General features: G+C 35.7%; 2 protein-coding genes across 6 annotated transcripts in view; one reads left to right on the top strand and one right to left on the bottom strand.

Annotated features, from left to right (window-relative positions):
• LOC107227172 overlaps window positions 1-15,198 on the bottom strand; it is a 122,675-nt gene extending 107,477 nt beyond the window's left edge. Inside the window, exons 1-3 of one of the 4 annotated variants that reach the window (XR_006903679.1) lie at window positions 14,364-15,189; window positions 13,767-13,994; window positions 13,569-13,643 (exon numbers count right to left, since the gene is read on the bottom strand). The gene's annotated coding sequence lies outside the window, so the exon portion shown is untranslated. Of the gene's footprint in view, window positions 1-9,911; window positions 10,559-12,462; window positions 13,010-13,568; window positions 13,644-13,766; window positions 13,995-14,363 lie in introns of those variants that run through there. The other 3 variants (XM_046736286.1, XM_046736285.1, XM_046736287.1) reach the window with 3 other exon arrangements.
• Window positions 15,199-15,632: 434 nt separating this feature from the next.
• On the top strand, window positions 15,633-17,726 carry LOC107223632 (protein RER1). 2 transcript variants are annotated; one of them, XM_015663375.2, is made up of 6 exons: window positions 15,633-15,795; window positions 16,116-16,199; window positions 16,317-16,421; window positions 16,524-16,620; window positions 16,769-16,986; window positions 17,317-17,726. In XM_015663375.2, the coding sequence occupies exons 2-6, from the start codon at window positions 16,125-16,127 to the stop codon at window positions 17,407-17,409; spliced, it is 588 nt and encodes a 195-aa protein (XP_015518861.1). In that variant the 5' UTR covers window positions 15,633-15,795; window positions 16,116-16,124; the 3' UTR covers window positions 17,410-17,726. The 2 variants fall into 2 exon arrangements, with proteins under 2 accessions (XP_015518861.1, XP_046592244.1); XM_046736288.1 differs by lacking the exon at window positions 16,317-16,421.
• Window positions 17,727-17,953: the final 227 nt, after the last annotated feature.

Below are 17,953 nucleotides of genomic sequence, written 5' to 3'. Positions count from 1 at the left end.
CCGCCAACCTTCGATTAATAATTCATTTCTACCCCCCCAATCTTGGATATTCTTTATTATGTAGTCATACATATGTACATATAAATATATACGTGGAGCATTCCACGGCAATTCGACCTGGGTTTTATCCTTGACCTCTTAGATTTGGCGCGCGATTTTTTTCTATTATTGTTCTCACTCCGAAAGGTACTCGGTTTTTTTTTTTTTTGTTCCTCTCCGACTCAATTTGGATTTTCGACAATTTTTAGAAACGATTTTATCGACCGACCAAAATTAAAAATTTGAAAAATTTTTTCCGAAAAACAAAAACGTTAAAAAAATTAGAAGCGAAAGTCATTTTACTGTGGATGGTTGCTGAAACATTTTCATATGTCACATTGGATATTTGAAAATTTGTTCAGATTTATCGCAAGATTTTTTTTTTCTCTTTTTTATTTTGTCAATAAAAAAAATTGCAAATGGTAAAATGGTTTCCAATAAAAATATTTGACGCAGGATTTTTCAGAATTATTTCAAATTTTTAATTTTGTTCGGTCGGTAGAATCGTTTCTAAAAATTGTAGAAAATTCAAATTGAGTCGAAAAAAAGAAAACAGCGTACCTTTCAAAGTGAGAACAATCATAGAAAAAATCGCGCGCAAAATTTGAGAGTTCAGGGGTAAAGCCCAGGTCGAATTGGTGTGGAATGCCCCATATTTATACACCTAAATAATGCATTATACGCGATGATTATATAACGAAAAAATGCAGGCTTAATATTTCCCGCAGACTAGGTTAGAGACAGAGAGAATGAGATGATGAATATTGTTTTTGGGGGAACGAAGGGAGGGAGGGACGGAATGTAATGAATATTATAATTTGGCAACAAGTGTAACGTAAAAAATTCAAAATCTTAGACCAACGCACGATAGACAAAAGAAAGGAAAAAAATCGATTTCTATTACATGCAGGACATAATTACAATAATTGAAACTTAACGACTTACATCACAATCAATCTATTTTATGAATTGTAGACAAGGTACAGAGAAAATTCATTCAGTGACGGATCAATGCTAAAATGAATGATGCAAATCGAATCGAAGAAAATTTTTTTCATTCACAATTTCATTCCGCTAAGATATTATTACACGGTGTTCTTTTTTTTTCTAAATGATACATCGGCAATTCATGCTTTTCCAATAATGATAAAATAAAAGCACCTATAATTCGAAACTCGTGTTTCGCAATCTTTTTTTTGTTTTTTATACCACCGTTTTCCAAACCGATCGACGATCTAATCTCAATTCTAAGAATTTTCAGCTTCTCGGACGCGAAAAAGTCATCGGCATAAAAATAAGAATATAACATTAACGTTAAAGAGGATTATCACGTGACAGGGTAGAATAAATAATAAAAAATAAATATGAGCAGGATGTGGCAAAGAGGCGAATATGCGCTACGGGTATTTACTCGTATTTATCGCGTGTATATACGGCGTCGCGATCTCTTCGTCCAGTCGAGCATCTCCATGGTCAAGAAGTCAGAGCATGGTCAGATCCTTTTTTCGCCTCCTTCCTAATCGAGGGGCCCAGTCGAGCTAAGCCTTCCTATCACTTTTCCATATGTATATAAACGCCAAAGGACCGAAGGTCGAACCAGTCAGGTATACGTATACATTATACATATATATATATATACATATATATATATACATATATATATATAAGGAAGGCACTAGGTGAATCCGCGAACCGATGCCATCCGGCAAGTGTTTGTGTAGGCCCTGCAGGGACTAACAAACCTTTTAAAAGCTTTTATATCGAGAGAGAGAGAGAGAGAGAGATTGATGGTTGGAGAAAAATCGCCGTCGTTATACGGGGCCAAAAACCCGGGCATATCAAACCCACCCCCGTGTTCCTTTTACTTTTTTGTTTGTTTTTTTTTTTTACTTTTTGACATCCCACTTCCAACTGGCATCCACTTATTATGTAAATCCTTGTGGTGTCAACGCGTAACTATAACTTCAACCTCGTGTAAAATTACCCTCGATTTATAGGATATTGAAAGAAGATATGAGGTTAAAGTTAACTCTAAAATCTGTTCAAGGATCAATCATTTTATATGGTGTCAAGGGTGGTTTTTTGAAACATCATTTTTGAATTTCGACCGTCTCACCCCCCAAATCGGCTCGAGATAGTTAAAAAATAATTTCCTAATTTTTTCAGAATTTTATCTCAACTCTAAACCGTGCCTCAAAGAGGGTGGATTCCTTTTCAACCCTTACAAGGACACGTGAAATGTAATCAACGGATTTAGATGAAATTTGATATAGGGAGGTTTCTTGGGTCGCTGGTTACGAATCTGAACTGAAAATTTGAAAAATTCAAAATCGCGGATCCAATATGGTGGAGCGAAATTCAAAAAGTCATTTGATTTTCATAAAACTTGGTACTCGGCGGTTTTCGATATCGCTGATTACGAATCTCATGAGCTCAAAATTAAAAAATTGAAAATTGTGAATCCAATACGGCAATATCAAGTGACTTTTCAGGTTTTGATCCACCATATTGGATGCGCCGCTTTGAATTTGCAAATTTTGAGTTGATATTCGTAATCAGCCACCCAAAAAACCGCTCTATGCCAAATTTCATCTAAACTGAAAGGGTTTCTCGGGGAAATCCACTTTCTTCAGGGCACGGGTTAGAATTGAGATAAAAATCTGAAAAAATTGTATAATTAAATTTTAATTATGTGGAGCCGATTTGGGTGGTGGATCGAAATTCAAAAATGACCATTTCGAAGACCAGCCTCGTAAGTACATGAGTCAAATTTTCACTCACTTGTAGTATTTCGATTTTATTCAAAAATCTTTATCCCATTGTCCCAATTCCAAAAAAGTACCCAGAATTTTTTGCAGATTTTTTTATTCAACCAGTCAATCGTTTAAAAATATTTTTTGACAACGATCGTTTTCGAATCTCCGTACATAATTAACCGATCGAATAAAAAATCTAAAAAAAATTCGTGATACTGTTTCAGAGTTGGCGCGATGCGTGTAAAAAAGAATTTTCGAACAAAATAAAAAATATGACGAGAGTCGGACAATGATCGTGTTCGCATGGAACTCCTCGTACCTACAATTATCCGCTGGAGTTTAAAGTTCTTCATACAGTGTTACAACGTACAGTATCTGAAGCGCAATGGCTCCAGGTCGTGCAGGATAAACTGGTTTCATTTAAAGTGCAAGACGATGTCACCGAGACTCGGAACTATAAAATGGAGGGAGAAGAGAACGAACTAAAGTCTAGGTATACCTGTAATACCTACGCTCGTCCAATGCACAGGAAATGGTTTCATGGACACGAACGGAAATTGTGAAATCCTCGATAGCGTTACGGCAGTTGCAGGCTTCAACCATCTATAACCTGTTAGTTATTACACACCGTTTGTTATACGTACGTTCAACTAACGATTGTCAAAGTGCAAGCACAATAATTCTGTTAAATAAACCTACTTCAGACCTGAGGAAGAATTTATTTTTCTCCAAATCTTCGATCATCTTCGAATAGTTTGTTTCTGGTTTTCTTTCGTCAATTTCCTTCTCTACAAATAACTTATTCCGTTAACATCGTGAATGAAGTGGACAAAAATTATACAAGATTCGTGAAACTTTTTTTTAAAAATGCAAAACAGTGTGGCGATTTTAGTTTTGAAATTTATACTCGTGACTGTAGGAGAAAAAGAAAAAACAAAAAAAAAAAAAATATTTGATAGCGGAAGAAAGGATGACGCGTGAAAAAGGTTGAATCTACCGAGGCAAGCACCTACGACATAAAGCAGTTCGATTCGCTGCATATTGTACATATTATATGTATAATAAATGCACATTATATATACATATATGTATAGATATAACATATAACGTACATTCGACATCTACCTGCGGGAACAAAGAATAAGAATTAATTGAAAACGGTGAGGAGAGAGGGTGGAGGGGGGATTTCTCTCGTATTCTCAGACCACTGGAGGGTTGATTGAAAATATTTCGGTCGCGTCCCGAGTTATGTACAAGGGGTAAAAGAAATATGAGCTCGAAGCAAAATTCCGGAGTGAAGCTTTAGCCATCCGTGATCCCCTGGGCATGACAGATAACGACTATGTGTACAGGTGCAGGGTCATATTGTACTCGTATGTGTATAGATGTGTAATATGTACGGGGTATTCCACGTCAATTCAAAAATGGTCTCACCTTCGTCCTCTTGAATTTTGTCCGCCTTTTTTTTTATATTGTTGTTACAACTCTAAAAAGCATTCCAATTTTTTTTTCCCCCACAAAGAGCCTAAAATTACGATATTTTGACAATGATGGCGAGATTTCTTTAAATTTCGAATAAAATTGCGTTATTTCAGTGGGGAAAACCGAGAAATATTCCAATCGAAATTGAATTTGTCGGGCAAAACGGAAATCTGTTCTTAATTTGTCGACTAACCGATGACTTTTTTTTTGTTATTCGGCTTTATTCTTTTTTTTTTCTTCCCCACAAAATTGAAACGTCAAAATGACTAGAAAACAAAGTGATTGTGAATTTTAATTTGAATTTACAGATTGTTGTTTTATTAGGGAGGATATATCGAATCCTGTATCTTAAAAAAAAGATCAAAGTGACTGAAAAGAAATTTATTCATTAGCTGAAAAATGAATTAAACAATTACCGTTTTGCTAGCCCACTCCGATTTTGTTTGGGATATTTTTTGGTTCCGGCCACAGAATTGACGTAATTTCTTTTTCTCAATTTTCAAAAATGTCGCAATCATCGTCAAAATATCGAAATTTGAGGCGCTCTGTGGGCGTCGGGGAAGGTTGGAAAAATTTTTTAAAAAATTGGCAAGCTTTTTAGAGTTGGGACAAAAATGCAAAAAAAAACGCGGACCAAATCTAAGAGGGTGAGGGTCGGACCCTGTTCGAATTGAGGTGGAATGCCCCATATATACACGTGTATATGTAGAGGCTAAATTTCTACTGATGATTGCTATCTAGTCTTATGTATGTACGCCTATATACTTCATTCATTTCCCTCTTTGCCGAAGAAACATCTATCTATCCTAATCCGACGTTCCATCCGCACCGTAATGAAATTCTGGCTCTTCTTTCTTGTTCAATCGTGCTCTGTCCGATATCCTCATTTTTTATCCGCTCTTATAGTCCGCAGTTAGGTATGCGCGTATTGTACGGTAAGTGATGAAGAATCAATGAAAATCCTGAACGAAATCTGAGTCGAAAGTCGATGGAAGAGGAAAAAAACAAAAATAAAAAAATACTTCCACATTATTTACGCCAATGATAGCATGAACGTAAATGAAACGACATCTCTGCCGTTACATAACGATGTGACGGACGTGAATCTGAAAAAAAATCTACTAAGGACAAGCTAAGATACGATGAAAGTAATTAAGCCTTTCAGTTACAGGGTGACTGGTGATTGGATATGAAAATTATCTAATTCTGACTTCAGATTCGTCATCAGCTAGCCCAAAAACCCCCGAGTGACAAAATTCAGGTCAAAATATTGAGTTGAAAAATGTGTGTTTTTATGAAGGCTTATTTTATTGACACAAAAACAACCAAAAAAAAAACCTCACATTTTTTTTACAACTATTCATGTCCAGGGTGAATAAAAATAGATCTGTGATAACAGGGTACAACAGTTGTTCGTCAACAATTGCATTAGCACGTTTCGAGTGTCCAACAATTCAGTGAAATTCATTGAATGTTTGTTAAACAATTTGCGGAGATCTTGTCAGCGAAGAAAATGACCTCAAAACATCAGTGTTTAATCATTCTTAACGTTCTAATTATAGAAAATGTACTGAAAATTTTTAGTTCCGGTTACCGCTCAGTCCTTAAATATTATCATTTTTTACCACGAACGAAAAATATAGTTCTGGGTAGAAAATGAAAATTAGTTTTCTACCTTTTACCGGAAAGTCTGGTATACGTTGCTATTCTTTCTCATTACGATCACTGTTGCTATATTTTCTTGCAACTGTTGCGAAAATTTAACGCTCGTGAAACGATAAATTGACGTTAAAGCCTTGTTCAACTAAAAAAGTAGAGTTAACCTCAGAGTCTGATTTTGCGTTTCAATAACCAAAAAATGATCGACAAAAGCGCAAAATGGTAACGCGTACCTAGTTTTTCGTAATTCCGACAATATTCAAACAGTTTTTTACTGTAACAAATGAAATTTTTCTCAGTGTAGATTGTGTTACTTGAATTTTTTCGGAATAATTTACATTACATATTACTGATCGTATTTTATTCGTGTTCATCATCATCGGCGCGAGTAAAATTACTGTAAATTTTTTCGAACGAATTTTACTCTCTTCCCAACTTTTGATCCAGGCTGTGGATCCTTAACTTTTCACGACCGATTTCCATCCTGTGATTTCTCTCTCTCTCTCTCTCTCTTTCTCTGCATGTTTTATCTCTCTCGTTTCTCCATCCTTTTCCATCTGCCCGGCGTGCAAGGCACCTACGGAGTTGGAATGAAGGAGGAGGAAGAGGAGGAAATCTCTCGGGAAAAATAACGAGAAAGCTTGATCCACGTTAAGGACGAACGAATCGCGTGCGCGCCTCCAACTTTACGACAATGCGAAATGCCTCGCGCCTTTGAGACGTACCGAACGGCATGAAAACTCCGAGTATTCGCTTGGGTGTTGTGGGAGAGAAAGCAGGGCATAGATTTTGTGTGAAATGTGAGAATGAAATTCATAAGTATTACCACAGGGAAGAAACTGCGCCAAAATGTAACGAAAGTATAATATTGTCAAGACTGCCGCGACACAATTTATTACGTATTTGGGTTTTATCAAAATTTTTTTTATCGAGTAAAATATTTTTTATCTTTTTTTTTATCGAAGTTTCACCAAACAAGGTCTACTTAAAACGTGATAGTCTTTCATATTTTTCTTTTATAACATATAGAAAAATGAGTTTAATAAAATAATTACAAAATCAATTACAATCCCAGCATCGATTACTTGCATGTAAATAAAAATGTCGCATCGATAATAAATGTATGTCACTCAGGACTAATGACTCGAGACTTAAATTTCAGAATTTCATGAGAAATATCCATTTACACACGAGCAACGTATGTAGTAATTTTTTTCTACTAAATCGTTGAAACTGATTATTGGTACGATATTATACAACCTTCTCATTTTGGTTTTACGTATAAAATTTTGCGGATAAGCGGTTTTTGCATACTACGTGAGTCTCAAAAAATCAGTGATGAACGGAAACTTCAAGTAAAGCTAATCAGAAATACCCAAAGATTATAAATTTGTTTGAAAAATGCATTTCAAAATTACGACAAATTACCATTCTTCGTAAATTATATTATAAACGGTATATGAATCTAAATTTCCGATTAACGATTCACAGAATTTCAAGAATATTTTTCAAAAACTATTGTCCTACTCTATGTGATTATTTTTTAATCTCGTTCCACTTGCACGCTTATGAAAGCTTTATAATTTATTTTAATATCCTGTATCGACAAATTTGCCTATCAAATGTCTAAAATATTTTATGGAAAAAATACTAGCCACGGAACTAATTATAAAAATATGACTACGCATCTCTTTCCAACAACTAGTTAGAGTTTAAAACACTATCTGCGGCAGAAAATCCTGATTAAAAACAAAACAAAAAAAATAAAAAATAAAAAATCAATTTTGAAACGAAAAGGCATTCTTATGTTTAGAATCTAAAAGTTAGCTTGTTTTGCAATTATCATGATATACAAGGCGGGAGACTCGGTGCATCGCAAATCATCGTTACCCCGATTATATTATATACGCAGTAGAATCACGTCTTATAAACCTTTCGGAGTGGCTAGTTCGATTCAGTCCTGAAGCGATAATAATAACGGACATATCGTCGAAACAACTCCTGGGAATAGTGAACCGTAGACCTACAAACGTATTTGTTCGTGTCTCCTCGTAATCAATTAACTGTCGCTGTCGACCCTCTCCCACCAGCTACAATCGTATTTGGACAAGGCCGTCTTTTAATTTTCCCTCCCTAAGATAAGTCAAGTTGAACGGAAATGGATAGAAGGCCGAGACAAACGTTTCTTAAACCTGTGAAGGTAACCTAATGCGAGATAATAACCGAAAATAATTTCTTTGACTTAGGCTAAACATCTTAAGGGAGCTTTCCAGTGTGAAATTTTCAAAAAATCGATTTTTTTTTTTTTGCTTTATCGAATAGTATACACTCTTCCGAATATTCCCTGAAATTTTCATGCCGAAATTCAGATTATTTCGGTTACTGTACAGCATTTTTTGGAAGAAGGCAAGGGAGCGCTACAGCTGCCGCGTCGGCCGTCTGCCCGTGCGACTGTTATTTCTATTGTCTCGTTCCTACCTGCACGTACATGAACTTGGCTCGCCAATTGTCGAAAATGTGAATTCGGACTATTGCATAATTTGCCGTTAATTAGCCGTAAATTAGTCGCGCGACTTATTTTTTTGTCGCACTCAATTTTCAAAAAAAAAGCGGACGGCGTGCTAAATTCTTGAAAATCAATCAATCACTGTGTGTGGCAACTAGCCCCAAAGCACGTATTCTGCGGCAAGCAGATAGTAGAAATCGCTACGCAGTGTGCTGTGTGCACCTTCAATGAAGGTTACGACCCAATTTTAAAAATTTTGAAGACGATGGGATGCACGATAGGGCCGAGCGCCGCACATTTCGCCGCTAAGTACAAGAATGCGCGCATCATCCAAGCAAACCGCCAGGCGTCCCTGGATAGCAAAGAGGCGAGGACAGCTCGTCGGACTGAACAATCCATTGAGCACGATCTTTTCGAAGAAGCAGAAGGGATATTGTACGGACCTGGCATCGCTGATTGACCGTAAGTAAACGATTTACCTAAAATTTCCTCACTTGAAACTTTGAACGCGTTTTTCTCGAAACAGCATTTTTCAAAACGGTGTCCAACTTGGAGGGCAGAGTTTTAAAGCTATCGAGTTGAATTTTTTACACAATATTCTTAACGTCATTGTTTATCGTGCTATGGAAGCTTTTTTTTTTTTTTTGACATCTTCCTATTTTTTTGTAAAAAAAACTGCCAAAAAAAATGCTAAAATCGATACTTTTTGTTCAAACCAGCGCCATTTTTGCAAAAAAAAAAAAAAAGAAAAAAGCCTCCATAGCACGAAAGCCAATTATATACCGATCAATAATCTTTTTGTGTTTTTTGTTTCAGATCAAAATTGTGACCCCCAACGTGGACACCACATCCAAGTGCATTTTCTGCAACAATTGTTTCATCATTTTTATAGATATTAATTAATAAATAAATCGATCTTTAAAAAATTGTTTTGTATTCTTCAATACCCAATTAATATACAAAAAAAAAACCAGACCGATTAGATTATTTTTTCTTTAAAAAAAAAAATCGCGAAAAACAGCGATTTTTCGGGCTGTCACACTGGAAAGCTCCCTTAATTCTTGTTCCTCTTGCTCGGAGATTTTTATTTTTTTATTTTACTCTCTCATATAATCTAATAAAATGTAATAGATATTTTCGTGAAATTTCAGAAAATGCTGTAAAACTGATTGTAATAAGTATCGATACACCGTTGGTGTTAAAAAAATTATACCTCTGCATTAAACTTCGAATTGAAGATTTTCCAACTTCTTCTTCTAACTTCTCATGGTCTATGAAATTCAACTAAATCAATTTCGTCTGAAACCTGTAAAACATTATTCGCTGATTTCTTGCTGTCAGTAATTTTCCTGTATCACGAAGAGAGAATGTAAATAATACGGTATGAAAAACATTAAGCATTGAGACAATTGCCAGTTTATATATTACAACAACGATCACATTACAGTAACGCAAATAGTTAAACGGACCTTGACTATTTTCCAAACTTCACGGTGGTTGTCTTCTGTGGGACGACAGGATACAGTCGGCAGATTTACCGCAAGCGGCGTTTTAATCGTTTAATTCAAAGCACTACGTAAAAACCAGAAAACCCGGTGAGTTAAAACGGAATACGATAAGTTAAAGAGATTTTATCGCCTTTGATAATTGTTGATTAGTCTTGATTACGCAGCGTCGTGATAAATCATCATCATCTTGTTGAAAAATAAATCGAACGGCAACGATTTTTTTTTTTTTTTTTATTTATTTATTTATTTTTTTTTCTATAACAACGGGTACGCAATATTCCAAGTATACAATTATAGGTGTTATTTGTTGCTGTGCAAAGGAGCGACAGTCATACTACGCGATTGCATGTTGAAAACTGTACTTGATATCTATTTAGTGTCAGATGCGATTCGACGAACGATTATCACCGAGGGTTAAATGGACCGGGTGCTTCTTCTGCAAAACTTGTCTATTGACGAAATGAATATGGTCGTTCCCATCGTAGGGTAATACCAGATACACCCTTTTCCGGGATCTCGTCTGCAGCTTGGCGCGACTCGGTACCGAAACCAACTGAACGCCTGGCGAACGGCGACTAGCAACACAACCGCGGCGATCCGGTTTGGCTGACTACAGCCTTACTATCACTACTGCAACGCTTTGCAATCGGATTTTCGAAACCTACCCTCGTCCTCGTCCTGCGCCCTCCGATCCGTCGGTAACTAGATGAGCCTTCCTTATCGACTGACAACACGGTGGTTGACTACCCTCTACGTCAACGATGTATCGACGAATTTTTTTTCTGTTACTCTTGAATTTAAGGACCAGATCGCGGGCCACTGAGGATATCGCAACGTGATCTGCAGATGGTTGTCATTATTCTCATGAAACACTTTGACACCGTCACGTCAATAATCGCTGTATGATTCGCGTGTAAGTTTCAACGAAGATCATATTTTGCAATGTCGAAATCTTGCGGAAATTTCTCTCTTCGATACATAAGAAACATAACGTAACAATAGTTTTTCAACGTTCACGTTTTGCGTGAAACGTCCCAATGAATGTTTAATGAAATTACCGTAGTAAAAAAAATTTTTTAGTAAAATACAAAATATCTTTCGAGATAAAAGAATAATTTGTTAAAAATGTATCGCTGCATGATGTACCTGAATGCAGTCAACGTTTTAACATTTCTAAAAAAAATTATTAAAATATTTTAACAAGATACGCCTTATTATCGTACACACTTCACGGTATGTTAGGTTGCCTGCACTTAGGAGCAGATTTATTCTGCCAAGGGTAACAAAGAAAACTGTTAAAAAAAATTTTATACGTGAACAGAAGCTCACAGATGCAAATAAATTGAATATAAATCGGTACAACTCTCACATTCTTTATAAGGCTGTTTGAGGAAGAGTTATTAATTCCAATGGACATTTACGAAACGCGTTTTGACAAATCAATGAAGATAAACAATTTGATCGAAATACGCCTTATTTTATCCTTCTGTGGCTAATAAGGAAAACTGTCGTAAAACCTTATTCACGTAACAAGTAACGTTGATGTAACAAACCATTGAAAACATACCTACTTTGTCAAGGAGTTGAGGATCCAAAATATGATGGTATATTTTGCTTTACTACGGTTTATTGCATTTTAAACAATTCTAAAGTTGCGGTTTTCACGGTTACGTTACCGGTACGAAATTTAATCTCGCTCGCATTTCGCAATATATTTTCACAAATACAAGATAATTGACAATTGATCGGTTTGACTCCAGCATTATACACCCGAAAAATTAATTACACGTAAATTCTGCACACACAGTTACGCTTTATTTCTGCTTGTACTTTAAATGCTGGCTCAATCACTTCAACAAACTTATCAGACATGCCGAAGTTTGAATGTTAATTGTTACACGAGAACGACGGAATAATACACACATCAGCAGTATCAGAATCAATCTATAAAGGGAATTCAAAATATAACGTAGGATCGAAAATTAAAAATGTTTGAAGAAATACACCGCGAGGTTTGCTTGAGCAAAAACAATCGAAAGCTAATCTCCACAATATTGATCGTACTTCAATTGTTTTCTTCGATCCGTTGTACCGCTCAGTGGAACGTCACTACCAAATGCAAATATTTAAGGAATACAAATAAAACTGATGCAATGATATAGTAAAAGGTCACGTATTTTTATATTGTCTAAAAAATTTGACGAGCGTTCAATAAATAAATTTCCCTGTGGGAATAAGTGCCGTAAAAATGATCTTTTCATACGAACGTCACGAAAAGAATAAAATAGCTGTAGTAATCGAATATGCAATTGTACATTATCACCAGATGAAAAAACCTTGAAAATAGTCCTACAGCTGAAGTTTAATACACCGACTATTTAGTAATCTGCAGAAACGCAAAACAGGGTTGTTTTTAAGGTAAAAGTTTGCCGAAAAACAGCTTAGTAAGCAGCCAGAAAAATCCTTGGGTGCTAAATTTCTACGATGGTTTGTAAATATCACTCAAACTTACCTCCGACTGCTGTAAACTGTTCTAGTTGTGGCACGTATTTTTCTACACCGTATCACTCTGGTTAAAATGCACTCCGAAAATCGAACGATACACCACAATAACACGACACTAAACAAACGACATGCAACCGCGTGGGCTTTCCGCGCGATGCCCATAAACTTATAAAGATAGACTGCGCGATCTGTGCTCGGAGCCGAAGCTTCAATTAGAAAGAGAGAATACAGCCAATACCGGACCTCTCTGTTGCACAACCGAAAGAGAGGGTCGCAGCTGCCAGGCGAGGAAAACAATAAACAAGCGAAGAAGCATACTTGTATAAGCCTGTGTGTTTCCCTCGCGAAGTCACTGATTACGGTGACAGTAAAGTAAAGAAAACCGTGTGAAAAAAATTATAAATACAGATTTGACGCTTTATAAAACTGTCTCACGCGATTGGTAAAAACAGTTGCAGGAAATAAGCTTTCAATACTGTATAATACTTAAAACCCTACCTCAAAATATACCGATACATTTTGTCCGACTACGTCCTAGGGAGTTCTCAGCGCTACTGGCAAGTTTCGGAACACGCACTTGTGCAGTTTCCATCGTTTTCATCTCTACGTTGAGCTGCGCGAAGCGGCTGCGCGTAAGACTTGTCGCTGGCGTTACAGACAGATTCGAATCCCATGAACTCTATATGAATCGCAATGAAAATTTCTCAATGATTTTAAGCCGAATAAAAAAGCTGTGGGAATGAATTTTGTCCGAGAAAAATTGGCTGCTCTGTTACCAGGCGACTTTATGATATTTGAATGTGGACATATCACCGAGAACGATCTTATCGATGATATGTCTGATTATTTTGCATCATTGCCTGTGATCGGGTAGAATTTTTAAAGTGAAATTTCTTTGGCGGGAGTAACTATAGAAGATTGTAATACTTCCGTCTTAAATTAGTTTTTATACAATGAAGAAATTTTTCTGTGAGATAAGCAATCGATACTTTCCATTAACCAAACACATAAATTTTCTTAGTCAAATATAAGAATTATATTTACATATGTAACAAATGTATGTGTTTACTTAAAGATTTTCATGTAAAATATTTAAAGATGTACACAACTAACCAACATTATTTTCTTTTTGTTGAGAGCTTGGAGCATATATGTTTTGCTGCTAATGGAATTCTTCCATATCTCCTTCTAAATACATGAAATAAAAAACATATGAGGTTAATATTTCCAAAAAAATACTATTCTTAATGGCGTAACCAGTGCAGCTCATTGACAGCTTCAAAATAGATGTAGAAGAAGATAATACTTTACCTTGGTCAGTTTTCCAAATGAAATTGAATACTGCGGCAGCATCCACCACTTTCTAGCGTTCAACTTTTTTCAAGAGATCAAGTAAATCATTTACATTAATTCTGTACGTTAAACCACTCTCGTCCGTATTTAAGATTTGTGCTCTGTCAAGTTTTTTCTTAGCTATCAACTCAGCAAGCTTTACTATGCACAGATTAACTGCTTCCTCATCGACTGACAGTGTCTCCCCTTTACAACATACAATATATCATAATATAAGATAGTTTTGAATAAATATCATAGTTTTTCATTTATTTAAGATCAAGAATTTCAAAAGCCTTTCCAAGACTCCGTACTTATAGAAAGATTGGAAGATCTCTAATCATTTTTAGAGAGGTATAATTTATTCCGTAAAATGGTTCACGATATTAATTTGATTTTGAATGAAAAATTATATATTTCATAAATTTGAACTAGGAATAAAATTTTCCATATGTAGTATATGCATGAGATTTCTTAAGACCAAAGAAATACTTAATGGGAAAAAAGAATTACCAGTTTGAAAGTAGTATAATTTACATAAAAAGAATTTGAACACGGAAGATAAATTTTGCATACCAGTAATTGTCAAATCTTTGATGTGAGTTCGTTTTTTCCATTTTTCTAACCATCCGTTACTAGCTTTGAAATTTTCCGAGCCACCAATCCTGGAGTTGATGACAAGTGCTTGTCGACATAACATTGGTCCAGAAACCATAATGCTATTGCGGCGACAATCATCAAACCACTCAAACAATTCAGCATCAAGTTTCTCCGTTTTAGAAACTTTTTTCAATGTTTTTGTACTATTTTTGTTGGCAGCATCCTCTATTACATTCTTGTTAAGTTTCCATTTACGAAGAACACGATCGCTCATGCCATACTTTGTACATATTTCACGGGAGGTTAAGTTTTTTAACTCTTCCAATATCTTCTGTTTATCCTCAAATGTATACCGCTTACGTTTTTTCACTACTGGTGTTTTTGTAGAATTACTGCTTCGAGATTCACATTCTGGGTCACTCTCTCCTAGTGGTACGCCAAAGTCTGAATTCTTACGATTTTTTACGGTTTCTGTCATTTCTGTTGCTATTTCAAATATCCATATATCACAGTTATAATCCTTCACTTGACACACTATTGTTCAGTAAATTCGATAATCTAAATAATAAATAAACACAAAATTAAGCACTACATAAAAATGTATGCTCATTTAGACGAGGCATGTTTACATAGGCGACGTAAACAAAGTGACAGTCGGCTGACCCACCCACGGAGTAGTAGGAGTCCCACCACCATGAAATGTAATAATACTGGAACACGGTGCAGAAATAACGGTGGATCACATAGATGCGGTCACGCTGTATATGCTCCAACCGAAAAAGAGAGACCGAGAGTCAGTGAGCGAGAAGCGTGGGCATGACTGGTACTCCGAGGGTAAGTCGGTTGGCTTCGGTAGGTTCTTTATCTGTGGAAGCCGTTCGACAGGGTGGCAGTGACGTCATTTAACGATAAAGTGAGAACGTCGATTGGTTGAGATTTGAACTTGGAAGGAATGAAGTCTCCGTGAACACACTCTGTCTGCTTCACATAAATTATGAATAAAGAATTTGAATGTCTATTCGTTTGTATGGAAATAAGCTGATATAGAATTGAGTATGAATCCTAGTAACCCAATAAGACGCGTTTCTTCGAAAATGCAATGCAACAAGCGTAGGAACTTGCGTTGGTGAGTCATCGTCTCGTGCAGCGTTCCGACCACGATTATTTGCTCTTCGCCCCGGATCTAACCAGGAGGTGGCGTCCTCTGCATGAAAGCTGAACCAATGATAATCGGCCACCGTCACCTCGGAAAAGTTCCTTCATCCTTGGAATAGAATTCTTTAATAAATTCCATAATCCCAATCCCGTAGTATGCCATTAATGTTGTGACGTGTAATATTTTTCTAACCACATAAATTATCATATTATTAGAATCGACGAGATTGGCTGGATACAGTGTACTCTTTAGGTAAAACAACATTTTATATCGGAATATCTGTCAACTCTCGCACGTTTGCACGACTAAATTTCATTCTGCTTAGAGGTTAGGTTAGAACTGCCTTGGTAACTGCTAATTACTCCATTCGGTTATTATCTCTAACTATAGTATTTATGCAACGTTATCAGTCCCTCAGGATCGCATTGCACAATCTAATTCATTGCGAAATATGTTTAGTCCATGACATTCTTTTTTTCTATAATCCCATGATGTATTTTGTAATGAAAATCCAAAGTGAAAAAGTTCAAATTTTTTAGCAATTTATTACAGTCAGGTTTTAATAATTTAAGGAAAATATCATGATGCAAGATGAGGACTTGGGTGGAACACCGAGGCGGAACATTTTTAGTCAAGGACTAATGAGATTATCACAGGTAATATTATATTTGAAAAGGAACTAAGAAACTCTTAAACCTATTCTCAATTTCTTCGCAATTATTTGCTTGTCATCATCAAACACGATTTATTGACAGTCTTGTTCGTTGTCATAGGTATATCAGGGTTATTTGGATGTGTGGACTCCTCACGCTATCTCAAGATGGATATTTGCTGCATTTCTTTTAGCCATATTTATATTACGGATTTTATTAACACAGGTGGGCGGGAAATCAAATGCAAAATGACATGTCCATTACAAAAATTTAAATACTGTCCAACAATGCTGATATGTTGAATAATCTTACATTATCATTGTTTAGGGATGGTACATCGTTACATATGCCCTGGGAATTTACCACCTCAATCTGTTCATCGCATTCCTCACACCAAAAATTGATCCTGCGATGGACTTCGATGGTGAGAACGAACTTCAGACATACTTGAACCTTTCTGTTGATCAATATTGATTTGATATTTAGTAATATATGGGTGCAGCTAATCGTGAGATTAAAAAAAAGGCTAATGATATTCACATCTGTACTATTAATATCATGTCTGGTTTTAGATGGCGATGGTCCTGAACTTCCCACGAGATCGAACGAAGAATTTAGGCCATTCATAAGGCGGTTACCAGAATTTAAATTCTGGTATTCAGTGACCAAATCTACGATTTTTGGAATGGTGTGCACTTTATTCGATTGCTTTAATATTCCAGTATTCTGGCCAATCCTTGTTATGTACTTCATAACACTCTTCTGCATCACTATGAAACGTCAAATAAAGGTAAGAATCTTCCATTCATCCCTACAAGTAGAAATTGTGATCGATGCATGTGATAGAACTATAATCATTGTCTTGTACTGAAGTTTCTGGAGATATGCTACAGTACTTTTCCTACATGTATGGTTACGACATAGATAGTTTGTTTTTGTGGTTACATAACTCACAAGTAACCTAGATATGAAGAGATTTAAGTCAATTAAACTCTATTAAAAGTGGCAATCGTAGATCACCCGATCTAACAGTAAACAATCGTCAAGTACAACATTTTTCGTTCATAATTGACGTACAGTTACGATAGTCATGTGGAAGGTTAACAAATTTTTTTCACAGCACATGGTGAAGTACCGATACCTGCCGTTTACACATGGGAAACCAAAGTACCAAAACCACGAAGATACTTCGAGATTAATACACCCGAAATGAGTAGCAGCCACCAGTGATGGATGAGTGTATAAAGATAATGCGTAAATGTGCGTAGTTCTTAAATTCTTCAAAAATCCCGTGCAAAAGCCCAAGAACTTTGGTAATGAATAATTAATTTTTTTTATTATACCGTCATCTAGAAAACAATTGATATAATTGAAATATGAAGGATACAAAGTAGGAGTTAAAACTCCTGGGTATAATGTTAACTGGTATATGAAATAAAATGTATTAATATATTTGTAACATAAACTTGTACAACCTATTGTTAGGGTCTTAAATTGTTTCTGGACACAGTAAAAATATTATTAACTTCATGCAGTTGTTAATGTAATATTAAATTATCGCTGAGTGTAAAAAATAAGATATAATAGGTATGAATTTCTTTCGTAACTCTATCAAACTAAAATGGTTATTATTTCAGTATGTATATTTAACTATCAATTCGAAGAAAGAAATATATATTAATATACTTGTGTTTGTATATTCACTCAATTTACCGCAGTAATTAATGTGTATAGGTTTCTTTTTAATTTCAACCAAC

This window comes from Neodiprion lecontei, chromosome 4 (genome assembly GCF_021901455.1).
Source record: "Neodiprion lecontei isolate iyNeoLeco1 chromosome 4, iyNeoLeco1.1, whole genome shotgun sequence".
Classification (NCBI taxonomy): Eukaryota; Metazoa; Arthropoda; class Insecta; order Hymenoptera; family Diprionidae; genus Neodiprion; species Neodiprion lecontei.
This window is presented reverse-complemented; position numbering and strand designations above follow the sequence as displayed.

What these genes read in the sequence shown, in the direction of transcription:
- LOC107223632 (XM_015663375.2), top strand. Translation starts at nt 16,125, where the DNA reads ATGATGCAAGATGAGGACTTGGGTGGAACACCGAGGCGGAACATTTTT. An exon ending in GACTAATGAGATTATCACAG is followed by an intron (nt 16,200 to 16,316) that starts GTAATATTATAT and finishes TCGTTGTCATAG; the next exon opens with GTATATCAGGGTTATTTGGA. An exon ending in TCCTGCGATGGACTTCGATG is followed by an intron (nt 16,621 to 16,768) that starts GTGAGAACGAAC and finishes GTCTGGTTTTAG; the next exon opens with ATGGCGATGGTCCTGAACTT.